Source organism: Myotis myotis, unplaced genomic scaffold (genome assembly GCF_014108235.1).
Source record: "Myotis myotis isolate mMyoMyo1 unplaced genomic scaffold, mMyoMyo1.p scaffold_m19_p_3, whole genome shotgun sequence".
Taxonomy (NCBI): domain Eukaryota; kingdom Metazoa; phylum Chordata; class Mammalia; order Chiroptera; family Vespertilionidae; genus Myotis; species Myotis myotis.
Window position 1 is genome coordinate 147,152,336 of NW_023416335.1, and position 20,617 is coordinate 147,172,952.

General features: G+C 34.1%; 1 protein-coding gene across 7 annotated transcripts in view; it reads right to left on the reverse strand.

Moving 5' to 3' along the window:
* Positions 1 to 374: 374 nt before the first annotated feature.
* The window catches only part of CPSF6 (cleavage and polyadenylation specific factor 6), a 40,044-nt gene continuing 19,801 nt past the window's right edge, over positions 375 to 20,617 (reverse strand). Inside the window, exons 4-11 of one of the 7 annotated variants that reach the window (XM_036298065.1) lie at positions 20,324 to 20,469; positions 19,241 to 19,414; positions 19,001 to 19,111; positions 18,047 to 18,551; positions 16,770 to 16,885; positions 16,131 to 16,284; positions 12,466 to 12,655; positions 375 to 5,205 (exon numbers count right to left, since the gene is read on the reverse strand). In XM_036298065.1, coding sequence (XP_036153958.1) covers positions 12,469 to 12,655; positions 16,131 to 16,284; positions 16,770 to 16,885; positions 18,047 to 18,551; positions 19,001 to 19,111; positions 19,241 to 19,414; positions 20,324 to 20,469 — 1,393 coding nt within the window. In that variant the 3' untranslated portion in view covers positions 375 to 5,205; positions 12,466 to 12,468. The other 6 variants (XM_036298062.1, XM_036298063.1, XM_036298064.1 and 3 more) reach the window with 6 other exon arrangements.

Below are 20,617 nucleotides of genomic sequence, written 5' to 3' on the forward strand. Positions count from 1 at the left end.
TCCAACTTATATAGCACTAGAGGCCCGGTGCACGAAATTCGTGTATTCAGGGAGTGGGGTCCCTCAGCCCAGCCTGCGCCCAGCCCAGCCTGAGCCCTTGGGGGATGTCCAACTGCCTTGGAGGCAGGTGAGGGTTTTGCCACTGCTGCTGCCTGGCTTCTGGCTGAGCGGCACACCCCATGGGAGCGCAATGACCACCAGGGGGTGGCTTCTGCATTGAGCGTCTGCCCCCTGGTGGTCAGTGTGCGTCATAGTGACCAGTCATTCCGCCATTCAATTTTCCTATTAGCCTCTTATTATATAGGATGGCCAATAGATACCATTATCCAATGGTTAACAAATTATAAATCAAGCAAAAAGAACAAACTGCAAAGTATTATCAAAACTGGTTTATTTTCAATACAAGATAAATACCATGCTTGTTACTAGTGCAGTTTAAGGCCAACAATGGCCATATAGCAAACTGCTGAACAATCACCTAAATGCTAAAGAAAGAAAGTAAACATTAAACATAAAATTGCAATTACAAACATCTTAATAAAATGGAATGAGCTTTCTAGTAGAAGCAAATATGGAAGTCTAGTTATCATGGACACCAAAAATATGTCATTTGATTACCTTACCTTTTGCACAGAAATCTTATTGTGTGAAGTCACCATAGAGTCTCAATAGCTAAAATTTCAAGACTTTCTTTGGCCTTCTGGTATTAGACAAATTATTTACAAACCATGATTCAGTAATTCATGGATACTGGAATATGATACAATTTTTTTTGTTAAGGTTTTTCCATCAAAATTGTAAAACAACTTTGTAAGGCTGTACAAGGCTGTAAACTACTTTGCTAATATACCAATGAATGAAGAGGAAGAAGGAATAATAGACCTTTTTTTTTAAGGCTAAAGTCATCAATGTTATAGATGCATTCCTTAGAATACACTATTACCCCAAAGATTCCTTTCCCATTAAATACCACCTGAGTACTTCAATTTTCAACATAAAAAAATAAACATAAATCCACCATTGTATTTTAAAATAACTTACAAAATGCTGAGAAGTGTTACGTAGTAACAATGTAACAAGAAAGAAAAATCTTCAAAATGAAATGTTTAATTTCATTTATGAGTCTAATTATGAAATTAATGTAAAACATTTACACCCATGGCAGAGTTTTAGAATACTCACACATGGAATGGAAAACTCTCTGTAGTATATACTATCCGCAGATAACATTTTAAGATTTGTGTGATTTCAATGAAATTCTACCTAATATTTTAAAAGACTCCCATTACAATTTTCATATAGCAGGAAGTCTTTAAAACATTAAAAACCATACTAGCTGCATACTCAGAGCGAATGCCAAAAACCTGAAATTTTAAAGAAACATTGGTTAAGACAAATCTAAATTAATCTGAACAGGATACAATTGCCTGAATATTTTGAATATTCACAAAAATTCACATTGCTTCTTTCTAATGCCAAGAAAGAAGAGTATATTAAGAACTTCCTCCCAGAAGCCTAGACATTTTAGCACATTTTCTATTTCAACTTAATGAAACTTTAATCCTGAATCTTCTGATTTCTCTAAATTAAAACGTTCACATTACTAACACAAGGAATGCTATATGTAAGGCCACATCTTAATAAATTTATAATTTTTGGTTGAATATTTATTTAAAAATTAGTCTAAGGCTTCTAAGAGTCAAGTTGCTAAAAAAAAAATACACCAGTGTTTAAACTGAAGATTAATGTGAAAAAAATAAAACAACACACATACTTTAAGAACAGAAAAATAGAATGCTTTGCTACAAAATCCCCACTTAATGTATTTTAGCACAAAAATGTCAGATATGTACAATGGATAAGCGTGTATTTAAGTACATACAACTGTGGGAAACACAGAAGGCTATGGGATGCAAATAAACTTAGTGAATTAAAATTTAAAGGGCAGGTATCTGCAAAGCGCCAAGAATTTCAATACTATATTCTTGGTAAAGATTCAGAACATAAACTTTCTTTAAAAATAACAAACTGAACATTAAAACACAAAATTGGGGCCATCTTTTAAGATACAGAAAATGCAATTATCATTCAGGTAATAAAAACCAAAATGTCGAGAGCACTCCAACAGAAAGTCTTGTAGTAGCATCTCATTGTATAAAACAATATGTATTTATTTAATTATTGGCACATTTAAATATGTAAGGGAAAGTCTTTACCCTTCCAACAATTTTCCCCTTTCACTATAAAATGTTATACAACATTCATTAAAACCTTTGTTTAATAACTGACCTTAAACTAAAAAAAAACAACAACAAAAGCAATGTTCTCCACAGGAGAATTAAAAAAAAAAAAAAAATACTTTAAGCTACAATCCATAAGTTACTTGTGAACTCCAAATTGTAGTTAACTGCTTAAGAATATGTGAGGTAAAGGGAACATTAAATGGACTAAACTATGATCACCAGCCACCTCAACTTAGTCCAAATCTTATGAAAACTGACAAAATAAACACTTCCAAATTTACACTGGGATATCTTTCCTACAACAAATGTCCTTTAACTAAAAGTAGCACACTTCAATTCAAAGTGTTGCTTCAAGAAGCAATACCATTCAGGTGCTGTATCACTCACATAACTTTACTGACTAAAAGGAATGTGACTGCATAGCACTAATAAATGCTATGGTTTAAAATAAAACTCACGTTTGTTTTCATATCCACTGTAACTAAGAAAAAATTGAAAGGTCTCCGGTCTCTCTCTCTCTCTCTCTCTCTCTCTCTCTCTCTCTCTCTCTCTCTTTTTGGTGTCTATGTAAATAAAGATTTATCTCTTTGGATTGTTTTTATACATAAAAAAATTTTTTTTTCAAATCACATTAGCCCATAAACAACAGAAGTTGGATATAAATAAAACAAGGATTGCAATTTTCACCTTTACATCGGTACATTCATGTGTTATCAGGTAGAACAAGACTGTGAAATTTAATTAGTCAAACCAAAAAGTTATTTCCTTCTGATGACACTTAAAAAATAATGAACTAGTAGCAAGCAATTCCAGTACACTCACACTGTCTGCAATAAGTCACATAATGAGATAAGCCATGTAGGGAGAAGAGTGACATAGAATGAGCAATTAAAGGGTTCCACTGATAAAAAGTGAGAAAGTAAATGAAGGATTTAATTAGCATAAAATTTCCAGTTTCATTTCAAGTTCAAACAGTTAGATTTCTTTGATTCCATTTTAACATTGTTCAGAGAAATGTTTATTCACATGGATACTTACTTACCTTTTAAGATTACTATTAACTAATTTCCCTTGTAATAGATTTATGTCTGTACTTTGCATTAGGGCATTATAATTAAAATATAAAAAACTAGGAAATGACAAAAATGAAAAAACACCTATATACAAAACAAGAAAATAGATTTTGATACAACTCTCAAATAATGTTTAAAAGTCAAGTGCATTTCAACAAGATAAAACACTTTAAAAATTTGAGAGCAAAGAGTTCTGATAAACACCAATGATCCCATGCATGAAAACTCAACAAAATGTTTCAAAATAAAACTGGCAGTAATATGAATCATTTGAAACAGTTAATTTTGAAAGAACTAGTGTGACATCACACAGATTAAGTGAAGAACTGCAGTGCAAATCTCAGGAGGGTTCTAAAGTTGCACATGACATAATACTTAGGGTATCTAAACTTTAAGCATTGTCCTAAAATTTGGCGATACTTTTAAAAAAACCAATGTGTATTATCAGAAGACCTCTCAAAGATAATCAGATCTTAAAAATATTAAAAACAATTTATAACCTGCTTAAGGATTTTCACTCAAATTTCTGTAGTGATTCAGAATAACCTTCCAATAAAATAGATAATCAAGGTGACACTGCCTATGCTAATGTTGCAATTAAGATCATATGCTAGGCAAGTGCTTATACTGTGGGCCTTTACACAAGGCAGGTTTGAAAAAAATCTTTGATTAACCAAGTAACTCTAGCATGAATCAACAGGTTGCATAAAAATACACAGAATTCTTTAACTATGGAGAGAGATAGGGTATACCTATAATCTCCCATTACACACTTGGGAGAATACAACCTGATGTTAATAAACATCACACCCTTCAGAAATCTATATAGTAACCAGAAAATAAAACTAAGGCTCTCTTTGCTCAAATATGTCTGCTGCATGACTGTATTTACATTGCCCATGGCTTCAAAAATTAACCATAAGCACTATCAATATAAAACCACAAGTAATTGCCGCATCAAATAGAAATTGTCAAAATATTTCTTCAATACCGGAAGTTTACAATTAAGCATTTCAGTACACTTGTGTTGTGACTTAAGCTGCATTACTGTAGCAAATAATGCATGGATTTTAACTAAATTGTTAAAACCACAAAATTGTTTTGACCCCAACACACTGCCTGAATTGCTATGTCTGTGAAATTTCAGTTTTTATAGGTTTACATACCATTCAGCAAAACCACAAGCTAACTAGGTAAAAAGAGCTAGAAAAGCAAAATATAGAAATATTAAATATCCGTGTAATTACCTATCCTAATATCAAACCAAGGGCAACAGACACTTAATTAGTATGTTTAATTGACTGAATGCAAGATTAGATTGATGCATATCCAAAAATGCTATTGCAACGCCTTTTTAGAGGACAGTATAAATGTCATAGTAACATTATCTTTAGATATTGCTAAACACAAGACTTTCCCTGAGGTGTAAACATCAAATAACTTGAACAGCTTTACACATCAGCCCCATTAAACAGTTTATTACAACACTACATCTATTGTAATCAAAGTGGTGCTGTTTACAGACATTATCATATGAACATTTTTAACAAGAACAAACTACTATAAAAACAAGCATTTACTTGACATTTGTTTCAATTGCTTGCACATTATAATGGCCAAAAAGTATATAACCAGTAATAAAGTTGCAAAAGCTTTAACTTTTAAATCACACAGGTTTTCCTCAAATAAAAACAGTTAAGCAACATAAAAAAGAAAAGGAGCTACTGGTTACCATTTATGCAGATTTGCTTTATTCAGATCTATTCCTGTTCATTTTATCCATGAATCCTTACACGTTCAGTTCAATCACAAGAAGCAAACTGCTGGACAAGCGTCATGTTTCCCTCATGAAGACTGTTTTGTCTTGGAAGGTGTTCCTCTTCCTTCAGCTGTAATGTGTCAAAATTTGTGATGTAGATTTTGCTATTCCCCATAATACACAGAAAAACGCTGGCTTAACTATACAAACACAAGTCGTGCATCTATTTCACTGTTAGGTATTCTAACACAAAGTAAGGATTAATTGAAACAGTAGCTGCCTTTGTGGTAGAGAAATGTTCCCAATTTATGTGATGATTAAAACTTGAGACATTCTGATTTCATTCTTTTTGGACCTCAATGTCTTATACATTTAATGACTGAAACAGAAAAGAAAAAAATATAGCAGCTACTGTTTCTGTGACGATGGAAACATAAGTCATTTTCTAAAATATGCATACTACAAAAATAATTTTTAAATGCTTGATTTTAATGTAAATATTTTCATTCAAACACATATCAATTCTATAGAATGCATTAACAATTAAATGCGAAGTGAATATAAAATGCAATAAATTATTTTACAAATTAATTGTATTTATTTGACAGCATACAGGAACTTCTGCAAATGTTATCAATCAAAGCGTCCTCCATGTTACAAAATTTATGAATATATAGCTTAGTATGCACATTTAAATAAATATAACATCCATGTACAAATTTTCAGACGTAATACAAATTTAAAACATTTACTTTCACTCTAATCCTCCTATATTTAAATATCTAATGTAATAAACTAACCAAAAACAAGCTAAATAGGAATCTACAATAAATTTCATTGAAAACTCACATAAAGAGAAAAGAAAACAATGAATTTGATAAACTAAAATTTTAAGAATACATAAATGTGCAAACTTCAAGTAAAGATTCACAAAAAAAGGCATTCAATTTACTTGGATAAGTGATCACTGAAACATCAAGTATTTAAAATATAAACCCCAAGAGAGCACTTCAATAAGAGGCAAAAGAGCACAATATTTAGTGATATTTTGCCATAAGTTAAGAAATATTTTTGCTCTGTAATTATGAGTACTTAATATTCTATCAAACTATACATTTTATCTTTTATGTCCTTTCCTCTCCACTAGGCTCTAAGAATCTTAAGAGCATCAGTACACATATCACATTCACACTGCCTAGCAGTAAAAACCTGAATTGTGTAACTGCAAAAGGAAAAAGCAATGTTATAATCTTGGACTTTCTCTTTTCAATAGTTTCTATTTTCCCATGTTTTCCAAAGAGATAATTACGCCATTTCTAATGTTACCTGTTACAGTACCCTTATCTTATTGTTGATGAACCTTTTGATGGAATTTATTTCATGAAAAAAAAATCTAGAAAGGCAGCTTTAATGTTTTATTTTTATTATTTGCAATGCACTTTTAAAAACTAGTATCACAGTACTAAAGAGACAAGGAATATAAAAAAACGATAACTGAAAAAGTAATAAATCTTATTGCAAAAAATTGCTATCACCCTATATTTTTGTTATGCTGGGAGAGATGAATCATTAAGAGGGAAAAATTATTGAAGATCACAGTGAACAAAATAAAAACACCCAACCCTTCCAAAAATCACGACATACACTGCAACTTTGTATTATTCATCACTCCAATGGAGAATTTTACTGCTTTTAATGCAGGAAATCCTGTTCGTGAAATTATACCATACACCTTTATCTAGGACGAATGTACTCATCTTTTGCATAATTATATTTTATAGTTAGATCTTTACTATTAATAAGTTTCTCAATTTTACCATACAGACATAAAATCCAGTTTTTATTTCTATTTCTAAACACTTTACAGTTATCCATTTGGATATACAAAATACACAATCCCAAATGAAAGCAAATTTGAAGGCAATACAATCCATTTCCAATAATCCGATTCCATATTATAGTCTCAAATTTCTAAGTAAACATCTACATAAACAAAGAAGCTTAAAAGTGACAAATACAATCAATGCTTTTGTTTTGAGAGTAACATTTGGTCAAATCTTTTTATGTCAAAGCAAAACAATTACTTGCTTTATTAGCTATCAGTTATAAAATTTCAATAGAGAAGCATCTGTATTTTGAGATTAATGTAAAATTAAGTCAATAGTAAAAACTCAAATTATGAGTGTTTCTGTTAGAAACTAAGCAAATTTGTTAGCATCAGTATCTTAAACCCATGGCAAATTCATCTGTCAAGTAAAAGATTCAAGTGTGTATTTGATATGGCTCTTTTATACGTTTTTACATTAATATATTTAATTTAAAGAATGCTAATATAATTTTAGAGATGTACTTTTAATTAACCCAGTGAAATTAAATTCACTTTTACCTCAAAATTTCTCCTTAAGGAGAGAAATGAAGGGAAGAAAAGAAGTCTCTAAATATAAGTTAAATCCTTTTAAAAATCAAAATTCCTTCCTGCATTGACATAGATATATTATACAAAATTCTGTCTACTGTAGATGTTTTTAGAAAGTTCCCTTACTACCAAAACTTTCATATTTTTGGCTTTCTACCTTTAGAGTTAGTACTTACCTCATTTAAACTAAAGCCTTTTATAACACTATAAAACCTTTATATGATGTTACTCTAGGCAGTTCACTAAATAGTAGAAATGAACTTAACCACAAACAAAACTCAGCTTTGTCCTCAAAAGTTCACAAAATGGACATTTCAAAATAAGCTTATGTGATTTAGAATTCACTGTGAGCGTTAAAACATGCTACCACAGAAAGCAAATTAGTAAATTTGGATAGCATATATGGAAAACTTAGCCCTTTGTTGGTTATAAGTTCTTGTTAAACAATGCTAACTAAATATTCATTCAAAACAATCTAATTTACAAACTAGAACAATGATAATAAGTTTCACACTAAGATGGAGAGAGAGCAAAGTGACTCACATTGGCATGGATTTTTTTTTTTTTTTTTTAAAGAGGGACACTATTTGTAAACAACCATATTCTTAAACCACAATGAGCAAAAACACACTATATATCCAAGGGATCACTTCCTACCCTCTTGCACTTTAGACAGCTGGTAGTCAGACAGGTTTTACAAATAATACTAAAAGCAAAGAAAATCAGAGTGAAAGTGAGAACTAGCATATCCAAAAGAAGCAGTAAGGATATACAGGAAACCACAAAGAAAACACAGGGCTGAACAATACAAGGCAGACCTTACATGACTTAAGAGTTGCAGAAATAATTTTTAAATTTCATTACCACCAGTATCATTCATCAGATAATTAAGAGAATTTTAATTTCCACATATGCCTTAAAGTAACACTAACTCTTAAGATGAAACACCTTGCCCTAGCTGGTTTGGCTCAGTGGATAGAGCATCAACCTGTGGACTTAAGGGTCCTGGGTTTGATTCCAGTTAAGGGCACATGCCCGGGTTGTGGGCTCAAACCCGGGGGGTGAGGGGGAGGGGCGTGCAGGAGGCAGCCGATTAATGATTCTCATCATTGATGATTCGTTTTCTTTTTTAAAAAAATGTATTTTATTGATTTTTTTTACAGAGAGGAAGGGAGAGGGATAGAGAGTTAGAAACATCGATGAGAGAGAAACTTCGAACAGCTGCCTCCTGCACACCCCCTACTGGGGATGTGCCCACACGAAGGTACATGCCCTTGACCGGAATCGAACCTGGGACCCTTCAGTCCCCAGGCTGACACTCTATCCACTGAGCCAAACCGGTTAGGGTCCATCATTGACGTTTCTACCTCTCTCTCCCTCTCCTTTCCTCTCTGAAATCAATAAAAATTATTAGAAGAAAAATAAAAGATGAAACATCTTAATGTAAGAAACTTGTTTTCCCCAAATTAATGAAAAGCTACAAACTGAGTAAGAAATGCAAAGTGCCCTAAATTTTATGCAGTAACAACATTTAAGATCATGATATTATGGCAGAAGTAATCACTCAACAAAAAGTGTAGTTATTTAAACCATATTCTATTCATGATGCTTAAATTTTTATCAAAGAAATGGGTAATGATTTGAGAATATGTGAAACTCATTTATCAGGGAAAGATGAATAAAGACTATTTAAAAAAATAATAATTTGGGCCTGATCAGTGTGGTTTAGTGTTAAACATCGACCTATGAACCAGGAGGTCATGGTTCGATTCCGATCAGGGCACATGCCTGGGTTACAGGCTCAATCCCCAGTAGGGGGCATTCGGGAGGCAGCCCATCAATGATACTCTCTCATCATTGATATTTCTATCTCTCCCTCTTCCTTCCTTTCTGAAATCAGTAAAAATATATTTTTTAAAAAATAATAATCTTGCCCTAACCGGTTTGGCTCAGTGGATAGAGCGTCGGCCTGCGGACTCAAGGGTCCCAGGTTCGATTCCGGTCAAGGGCATGTACCTTGGTTGCGGGCACATCCCCAGTAGGGGGTGTGCAGGACGCAGCTGATCGATGTTTCTCTCTCATCGATGTTTCTAACTCTCTATCCCTCTCCCTTCCTCTCTGTAAAAAAATCAATAAAATATATTTAAAAAAAATAATAATAATAATAATCTGGTTTCAACTCCTCAATACACAAAGAGAAACTGAATTCTTAACAGAAATAATAAGTGGAATGCAACCTAAAGAAAATAACTATGAAAGTAAAATTATTTCTGTAAGTGTACAATCTTACAACACTGATATACTTTTATTTTGCTCAGAGTGGTCTGAGAACAGGCAGAAATTACAGCGTATAAAGCACAATGTATTTACATACCAAAAATTTACAATACTGATATTCTCATTGAAATATTATCTATTTGAACCTAGATATTGTATGCTTTTAGAAAAACTAATACATTTTTTTTTAATGAGAGAATGCAATTAACATTACCAACAGTTCAAACACAAAAAATTAAAATAGGACAGACATTAACAGCTTGCCAACATCATAATGTTTCCAGTTAAATTAAGAACTTGCCCTTTTAGCCATTCATCATCATTTTAATAATAGATTACATTGTTTTATTTGTATACAGACTTTCTGACATTCACTTCAGCTTCCAAGGTACTCTTATTCCATTTAGTCAATTTTAAGATTTACCTGAAAGCTCAAAAGGACTCATATTTAAAAACTTCTAAAAAGGTCAACAGACCTTAAAGGTGATTAAATATGCAGATATTGTTTATTTTTAAAAGTTTTTCACTTGATTATATTTAATCCCACTCCCCCCTCCCTACATCAACAATAAGTTTGGTATATAGCAAAGATATAATATTCCAGAATAACAGAAATTTTTGCACTAGAAATGCTTATGTAAAAATATTGCTTGGATGAAGGCACATAACAATATTGCAACTCAATTCTGATTAATGTACAAACAAAACATGAAGATTCTGGTATGGTTACACATCAGTGATTAAGAAAAATGTCAACAATAGTTTTCAAGTTAGCAATTCATAGTTAATGTCTGAATCTAACAAAACTCAAGGCATGATATAGTTAGGTGTACCCCATTACTGGAATGTAATGTTAGTTAATTCAAAGTATTTAAAATCAACAAGAAACTTTTCAAGGAGTTTACTTGGCCGACTACGCTAGTTTAAATAGAACCAGTAAGAAAACTCATTAAAAATATAACTTGTAGGACCTATACCTTACTATAAAATGAAATGGCTGATAAGCATTCAAGTAATAAGTTGGCCACAATTCATCTTAAGCAATTGATGGACACTGAGAATTTTTTCATAAGATGAAGTAAGATCTGTTCAACCCAGGGGTATCAAAACCTGTATCTTTTAAAATTTAATGTTTAAATTTACATGATACAAGTATTCAATTGTTACTCATCTGAAAAACAGTACCTATTTCAATAAGCCTAATTTTAAAAGTGAAAGATGTTTTGCATCACATTAAAGAAATGTTTTGAGAAGTATTTATATTAAGTTCTATAATACAATACATGGAGGAATATTTTAAAATTGAAATTTTGATAAATATACTACATATCTGGAATGCCCTAAGACCCCCGAGTCATTAAATGTCAGGGTTAGGATATTGAAATTCAAGGAAAAGTATTAAAACTGGCCTTTTCACTTCAAAGAGCTCTTAAAACTATAAATAATGGAATAGATTATTAGGTACCATAAAAATAAGACTGACATGCTTATTTACTAAATTATCAAAAAAATTATCAGTTGCTAAAACATATCTATTAGCTAAATAAACTGCTCTTCTAACACAAAATTATACATTGATAGTCTTTGATTTTGTCTATAACAGTTTAAATACTAACAATTACCATCACTTAATTATTCCCCATGATTATGGGAAATAACTGTGTAAAGAGTAGTTACACAGTTATAGTCTAATCTGAGTATGCCAACAACATATAAAGAAAAAATATTTGTTTACAGAATAACCTTTGTGTCACATGCACAAGCATTTATAGTGCCCTCCTCCCACTTTTCACATGAATAAATGCTGTTCACAATAAAAAATAAAATTACACGTGAAAATGAAGTAGAAACAGACAACTCTTACTGCTTTATGAAAAATGTACACAAGAAAGTTTTAAAGTACAGAAAAAAAGACAATGATTATGGTTATGAATGAAACATCAAAGAAAATTATTCCATGGTTATTCTAACCTGGGATGAATAATTTGATACAATTAAAAATTCTTAGATATGAAGTATCCCGAACCCATTTTAATTAAGGTTCATATCTTCTTTGCAAATTAAAGAATACTGTGTTTTGTTTTGTTTTTCTTTTAAAAACAAAAACCAGGTGCTAGAAAAGTGTCTTTACTAAAAATTGGGTTTTGTTTTTTTTTTTAAGTAGAAAAACTCTTTTAATGTTGAGAAACCATCCTGCATTTTTAAGTTTTAGGAATGAATGAATGAAGTTAGTTCCAGAAGAGAAACTTTAAAATTTACTTTTTAAATCCAAGCACTATATATATGTATGTATGTATGTATGTATATATATATATATATATATATATATGAGAAATAATTCCTTGTATTTTATATTTTAAGTCATATGCAAATTATATGATTAAGAGAATTCCAATTTTTGGATTTTAGAAGTAGACAATGAGTCCTCTTGATTATTTTCTTGCTTTCTTAAGACTCTTAACAATCTGAAAACTAAAAGTTGTAACTCAGCAATACAATATTCAAAGGTAAGAGGTCAAATTTTTTACCTGTCATTACTCACCTGTCATCTGTCTCAGATGGTTCCAGAAGATTAAATTCAGAACAAGTAGTTGGACCATTTAAAATGTAGGTATATACTGTATAAACAATAGCCTCGGAGTTATAATTACTGTTAATAATGCATAGACTAAATACAATAGGACAAGGAATACCCACCTTCTAACGATGACGATACTCGCGCTCTCGGTCACGCTCTCGGTCTCGGTCCCGATCTCGGTCACGGTGTCTCTCTCTTTCTCTGCTTCTCTCTCTATAATAATCATCATGACGATCTCTACTGCGGGATTTATGGCGCCGACTCTTTTCTCGTGATCTACTATGGTCCCTCTCTCTTGATCGTTCACGTCTTCTAAAAGAAATTACTGGATTAATGCTCTCCATAATTGGATAACTTAAAAAGATTTTCAATATTTAGTGTTTGGGGACTCTTTCCCCTTCCCCACATGGGAGTCTGTGCTGTGAGATTCTTTCCCCTTCCCCATGTGGGAGTCTGTCCTTGTTCTTCAATAAATTTCCACCTTTGCTATAATAAAAAAAAAAATTCTGGTGCTTAAAAATATCTAAGGCAAAAATAAATTTTATAGGCCTATTTCAGACTTATGATATCTTGAACATCAATGATTTACCAACACACCTATAATCATGAACTAGAATTTCCATTTTTAAAAATACCCAAATATTGGGAACATGGCATACATCATGTTTTATCTATTATTAGACGCCCGGTGCACAAATTCGTGAACAGGTGAGGTCTGGCCAGCCCACCCAGATGGGGGCCGGGCTAGCGGGGGGAGGGGTCGTGGGCAGTTGGCTAGCCAGCCCCACCCCTGATCGGGGTGTTGGGGCCGATCAGGACCTGCATCAAGCCGGTTGGCTGCCACAGTGTGCGTCACAGCCACCGGTCGTTCTGGCTTTTCCGCCGTTCTGGTCGCTGGGTTTTTATATACATAGATAATTTGTAGTCTAAAACAGACATGTATTGTTCACCGAATAATAAACAGGAAGGTAAGCCCTAGTCAGTTTGGCTCAGCAAATAGAGTGTCGGCCCGCAGACTAAAGGGTCCCGGGTTTGATTTAGGTTAAGGGCAAACATCTTGATTGCAGGCTCAATCCCCAGCCCTGTCAGGGCTTGTGTGGGGGGCAACCAATCGATGTGCCTCTCTCCCATCAATGTTTCTCTCTGTGTGTCTCCCTCCCTCCCACTCTCTCTAAAAATCAAAGGGAAAATATCCTCGGGTGAGAATTTACATAAGTAAACAAACAAACAGGTGAAAGAAAATTTCAAAGGACTTCTATTTCAAGCTAAAGAACATACAGAAGATAGTTCTGTAGATATAAAATTCATGAAATCACTCAATATACATACAATGGGACTTAAATATAAGAAATTACCACCTATTGCCTGGCTGTTGTGGCTCAGTGGATTGAGCGTCATCCCATGCACCAAGAGGCTACCAGTTCCATTACTGGTCAGGCACATGCCTGGGTTTCAGGTATGATCCCCAGTACATTGATATGCGGGAGTCAGCCGATCAATGTTTCTCATTAATATTTCTATCTCTTTCTCCCTCTCCCTTCCTGTCTCTAAAATCAATAAAAACATCTTTTTTTAAAAAAAAAATTACAACCTATTAACACAGGTTACCTAAACCCATACATAAATATCAATTTTACCTTTATAACTAACTAAAAAATGTCACTCCTCTAAGAAACTTTCTAATAATATATACATGTTTGTTGGGAAGGCTGAGAAGAGTGGTGGGAAGCAAAGAAGAAAACCCACTAATTACGACCACTAGTAAAGACTGGGATATTATTTACATTGTTACTTAATGAAGATAAATGTTTCATGAACCACTTAAAAAAAACAAACCACAGGTAATTTAACAAAGTATGCTGCCTAAAATACTTTTAAAAATTCTATTCTAAATTTGAAATTCATTATTAGGTGCTTACTTTGGGCTTAAAATGTTTAAAAGAAGACTGTATGAGATATGGTTTTTAGCTATGACTAATTTGTTCAGATACAAAAGCCCTTACAATGAGTTAAAATGTAATAATTATAAAGTAGGGGACCATGACTATGACAATCTCTTTTTCCTTAACTTTACGAAAAAGATTCTACCACCAGATAAATTATACAAAAGACAGATCTCAGAGTATCATGTGAAGATTAAAAATCTACCATTCAGAAGTATGAAAAATTTCAAGGTAAGCAGTAATGCTAAAATATGGAATTACCTAATTAAAAAACTAAGAATAGATAATCCATTCATTAACTCCCTTGTTCAAGAAACGTTTACTTAACACCCATTCTGTATATTCATTAGAAATATTGTAGTGACAGCCACTATGGAAAATAAATATGAAGGTTCCTCAAAAAATTAAGAATAGAGCTACCATATGACCCAGGAATGAATCTCTCTCTTCTGGGTACACCAAAAAAAAGTTAGAAAACATTTATTTGTAAAGATATATGCACCCCTATGTTCATCGCAGCATCATACATGGTAACCAAGACAAGGAAAAAACGAAGTGTCCATGGATGAATGACTGGATAAAGATATGGTTCATAGATACAACAGAATATTACTCAGCCATAAGAAAGGATGAAAAACTACTATTCACAACAATATGGATGGATCTTGAGAGTATCATACTAAGCAAAATAAGCCAGACAGAAAAGGACAAGAACCACATAATTTCACTCAGACATGGGATATAAAACTAAAAGCAACAAAGGAACAAACAAAAAGCTCAGACGTAAACAACAGTATTGTGGTTACCAAAGGGTAAGGGGGTGAGGGGATTTTGAAGGTAAAGGGGTTCAAATAAATAGCGATAAAGCGAGACTAGCCCTAACCAGTTTGGCTCAGTGGATAGAGCGTCAGCCTGCGGACTGCAGGGTCCCTGGTTCGATTCTGGTCAAGGGCATGTACCTTTGTTGCGGGCACATCCCCAGTAGGGGGTGTACAAGAGGCAGCTAATTGATGTTTCTTTCTCATCGATGTTTCTGACTTTCTATCCCTCTCCCTTTCTCTCTGTAAAAAATCAGTAAAATATATTTAAAAGCAAAAAAACAAAAACAAAAATAGGCGACTAGACTTTTGGTGGTGAACACACAATGCAATATGCAGATGATGTTTTATACAATTGCACACTTGAATCTACGTCACCCCAAGAAATTTATTTTAAAAAAAGAATATTGTAGTGAATAGGATGGGTAAGGCCCCTTCCAACTTTCAACATGTATAGTGAAAATAAATGTGAATTAATAATAAACAGGAATAGATTATAGTAGTACTATGGAAGCAATAACAAAACCTGACAAAATGTCCTGGGAGAAGACTCCTGCTATAAGTAAGACTGAGCTGAGGCTTGAAAAATATAAGCCATGCCCTTACCAGTATGGCTCATCTGGCTGAGCAGTGTCCCATATGATGCCTGATCAGGGCATATGTCCAGGTTGCAGGCTCAATCCCCAGTAGGTGGCGTGCAGGAGGCAGGCAGCCGAAGGCTCTCGTGTGTGTGTGTGTGTGTGTGTGTGTGTGTGTGTGCGCGCGCGCGCGCGCGCGCATTCTCTCTCTCTCTCTCTCTCTCTCTCTCTCTCTCTCTCTCTCCCCCCGCCCCCCCCTTCCCTCTCACTCATCAATACAAACATTTTTTTAGGAAAAGGGCTCCTAACAGAAAGAATACCAAGTACAAAAACAATGAAATGATCAAGTGTAAGTATAATCAAAGTCCTATTTTAAAGTCCCAAACATATTCTTTCCATATGTAAAGTAGCAGGTTTAAATAGAAATGAGACAGGAAAGTTTTACCTTGATCCAGAACCATAAGACTTGGATTCAATTCCATGAAGGCAATCTTGCAAAGAGCTAATAAGAACTTTGCAACGATCATCAGCAGATACTTTGGATTGTTTAATTAAAGAAATTGCAGTTACCAATGTCTCAATTGCACTCCCATAATCACCTGTGAGGGGAAGAAGAGGGGTTGAGGTCAAATAAATTTTATTTTCAAAATACCACCAAACCACCTCTGCAGTAAGAGTATAAATATAAAGCAGTTTACACAAGGAGTGAACTTTAAAATGACCACAGAAGGTTTATTTATTTTTTTAGTATCTTACCATTTGCAATAGGCTTTTCTGTGCATAAAATTAGCAGTTTTTTGTTATTAGTATAGCTATATGAAGCACGTTACCGTTTTGTAAATATGATAATAAATGAGTGGTCCTAAGGCTCCTCAGTCATTAAATGTCAGGGTTAAGATTTAAATCTACATCTAAAAATTTTAAATTAGGGGCTTTTCCATTACACTGTGACATACAGCTTTTTTCAATACCTTTTAAATAAAGGAGAGAAATTGATGTGGGAATATATAAATAACTATTATATAGAAACGATCATTCATAGTAACATAATTAAGAAGTATTAATACAGAAAGAAATAACAAACCAGCGCTGGCATCAGATACGGCTCTTGAAATAGCACTGCTTGAGATTGCCCTATTTCTATTCATGATTTCTTCAAACTCAGCTTCACTCAGTGGAGTTCTTGCTGTATCCATTTCCCTATAAAAATCAGACTAAACTTTAACTCATACACAACATATTTCTAACTTAGTCTTAACAGTATATAAAGCAATTTATATTGGTTGTTTTGACAAGTGCCTTAGAACAAGTATTTACTTTTCCAAATTGAAGCATGCTATTTTCTCCTACTAAGAAAGCAAATCTAATAAGCAAAATTCTCTAACATCAGGATCTTACAGATAAAACGAAGTAGCAGCTTAGAAATCTTCTTTGTGGAGGCCAGAAATGATATATTTACATATCTACAATAAAACATTTTTAATTCTCACACAAACAGGTAAGAAATTTTTTGATGAATACACACACAAAATGTTGACTGCAAAAAATAAAGCCTACACAATCAAGGACAGTAATTTGGTTTCATTACGTTTAGATACTCCAGGCAGAGGGCCCAACTCACAACTGAAGGATAATAAATGTCTGATTAATAGAATTTCAGGCAAGACAAGACTGTAGACTATCCTGTTTGCCACTAAATCCTAGAAAAGTATCTGGAAAATAAAAGGTACTCAGTGCAAATATTGCACTGCAAATTTATAGCTGGACAGTGCAAATATTGGTTAAAAAAATGAGTAAAATGCCAAGATTTTCTAAAGCTGCTTGACAACATTGAAAACTGTACATGTAGCCCTAGCCAGCGTGGCTGTTAGTTGAGCATTGTCCCATGCACTGAGAGGTCACCGATTCAATTCTTGTCAGGGCACATGCCCGAGTTTTGGGCTCTATCCCTTCTAGGGGGTGTGCAGGAGGCAGCCCATTGATGTGAGTGATGTTTCTCTTTCATTGATGTTTCTATCGCTCGCTCCCTCTCCCCACTTCTCTCTCTAAAAAAAAAAAAAAAAAAAAAAATCAAAAACATATTTTTTAAAAAAATATATGAAGGAAATGAATCCCCAGGGATTTAGTGACTTGCCCAAAATCACACAGCTATGCAAGTAGCAGAGCTGGATTATTCCTAATCCTGTTCTGTGTATCTTTTTACCATACCATACTGCCTTTTATAATAAGAAGAGAAAATAACACAGAAAATTATAAGTATCTGGGGAAAGACCATAACGTTTTAAAAACTTCAATGATGGAACGTAGAATATCTTCTACAAAATATACGAAGTCTACATTCAAAGATACATACTAACTTACCTTCCAGGAGGCCCATAGTCACCCCTATCATATGGCGGAGGTCGGCCATATGGATCTGTTGGTGGTGGACCCCGACTATCTGATGTAGGCATGCCGCTGTTAGTTGGTGGAGGAAAGAAAGCTGGGTTCACATGTGGAGCTGGCGGTGGGGCACCTGGAGGTGGTCCAGGAAGATGCGGAGGAGGAGCAAGTGTAAGGGGTGGCCCAAGAGGACCAGGTGGACGAGGTGGAAAGGGACCTGGAGGTGGAGGTGGTCCCTGTTGTGGAGGTGGTGGACCAGGAGGGGGGCCGTAGCCTGGAACTGGAGGTGGAGGACCAGGAGGAAGCGGACCCAAAGGAGGCTGCCCAAAAGGTTGTCCAGGAAAAAGAACTGGCGGTGGAGGGCGATCGCCTCGATTAGGAGGCCCAGCTAAAGGAGGAGGCAGAACCTGACCAGGTGGAGGTGGACCTGGTGGACCAGGTGGGCCTGGAGGACCTAAGGGTGGACGTGGTGGAGTCTGTCCAGCTATAGAATAAAGGGGAGGAAAAACAAAACAAAACAAAAAACACACTTCAATAAAGTATTTTAACCTTCATGCCAAGATTATACTTTTAAAGCATAACTCATAGACCAATATTCTTTCTTGTTAAATAAAACCCGTATGGTAAATGCTACACTAACAATTACAAAGATAAAGTATATCCTTACAAATTTAACTTCCTCAATTTATGCTTAAGAAAAATTATTGAAACAAAAACTTTACTAAAGACAATTATACTTAGCGATAGTTTCCATCTTTCAGCATACACACATTTCTTACAGTGAAATCACCCACCTTATATTCTACTCTGATGCCAAGCTAGAAAGTGAAATAAGGAAAAATTGTCTTGAAAGAATTTTTTAAGAGGTAAGAAAATAAGACGGATGTAAATATTCTATATATAAGTCAAGCAAGTTTGGAGAAAAATAAAGACCTTTTAGGCCAAAAATGGGTATTTCCTCTATGCTGTGCCCCATATGCCATGGAATCCTAGTTTCCAGGAACAAAGGCCGAGTTCCTTTAACAAGATGCTTGATCAAATTTCCTGGATTCCAAAAATAGCATAACAAGGAGAGTAAGTCACATCAATAATGCATTACTTGAAAAGAGAGAAAAGGAAAAGAGGTATTAGATAGACACATTTTATCCATGGTAATTTTAAGAAAAAATTTACCTGGAAAAGGTGGGGGTGGCCCTCCTGGTCCTGCTGGCCCAGGAAATCTGTCCCCACCGGGAACAGCCCCTGGAAAACGGCCCCGTCCTCTACCACCTTGTGGAAATGCTGCACGTGAACTGCCTCCTGGAGGACCAGCTTTACCTTCCCCAGACATTTGTCCTGATTGTGTAGCTGCAAATATCCAAATACTCATAAATAGCATTTATTAAAATAGTTCTCTGAAATGTAACCATTATTATTAGAAACAACCACATTTCAAAGATCATTTATACTATATACTAACTTGCAGATGCCTTGGGTCTTTCCAAACTACTTGAGAAGTATTGATTAGGAAAACATTCACATTTATTTGCGTTCTTTTGAAGTCTCAAAATATCCAGGCACATATGTATTTCCAATGAATAAGTTATGAGTTACTTTCAAAATACAGTACTCTCTGCAGCAGCCAAGACCAAATTCTCCAACAGAAATCCAAATTTCACTAAGCATAAATCATTTAAATTTTGTAACATATTCTTGTTAATTAAGCCTTAAGTGCTAAAACATTAAAAAAATACCAACCACTTGAATTTCTGTTTAATACATGATCATCCATCTTATCTCTTTAAGTGATAGCATTCATAAGTGGGCAATGGCAAATCTTCTCTATAGTCACTTTACCAAGTGGTGAAAGGTCTTGGTGCCAAGCAGAAATCAACGAATATTTTCTGGTTATCAGTGGTTTCTCCACCACCATAACACACATCCACATAAGTTTCCTTCAATCTAAGGATTAGAATGTAGTTTCTTCCTTTCTCTAGGATGGGAATGACAGGACAAGAATGGCAGGGCTACAGAACTTGCACACTGTTGAATAATAATGGGTTTGTGACACCTAGAGAAAAATGGGAGTAGGTTTCCAGCATACAGGATCACAGTCATAACCAGTAATTAAATCAAATGCAAAGCATGGACTTTCTAAAATGGATTCTCCAACAAACTAAATATTAAGGTGACTTTTCTAGTATAATATCTAATAAATGCTAGCAAAATTGATTAAAATACACATCTTTTAATAAAAGCCTCAGAGGAATTGCTTACTTTTCCTGGACTGCATTTCAAATTGACTCAGGAACTGTTTATTGCATGGAGTTACAACAGGATTCTGACCATGAAGTTCTCTTTTAGGCAACAGATCCATTAACTTTTTTGAGGATGCTTCAGATCCAACACCAACAAGGGCAAACCTAAAAGATGTTTAAGGGGATGGGAATAGAAAGTGAGTAGAGATTAATAATGTTACTATTATTAAAAGAAAATAGCCTGAATTCAATTTTATCTAAGAAAACAAAATACTTAAATTAAAACTATATAAGTTCATACTTTCATCTTTAA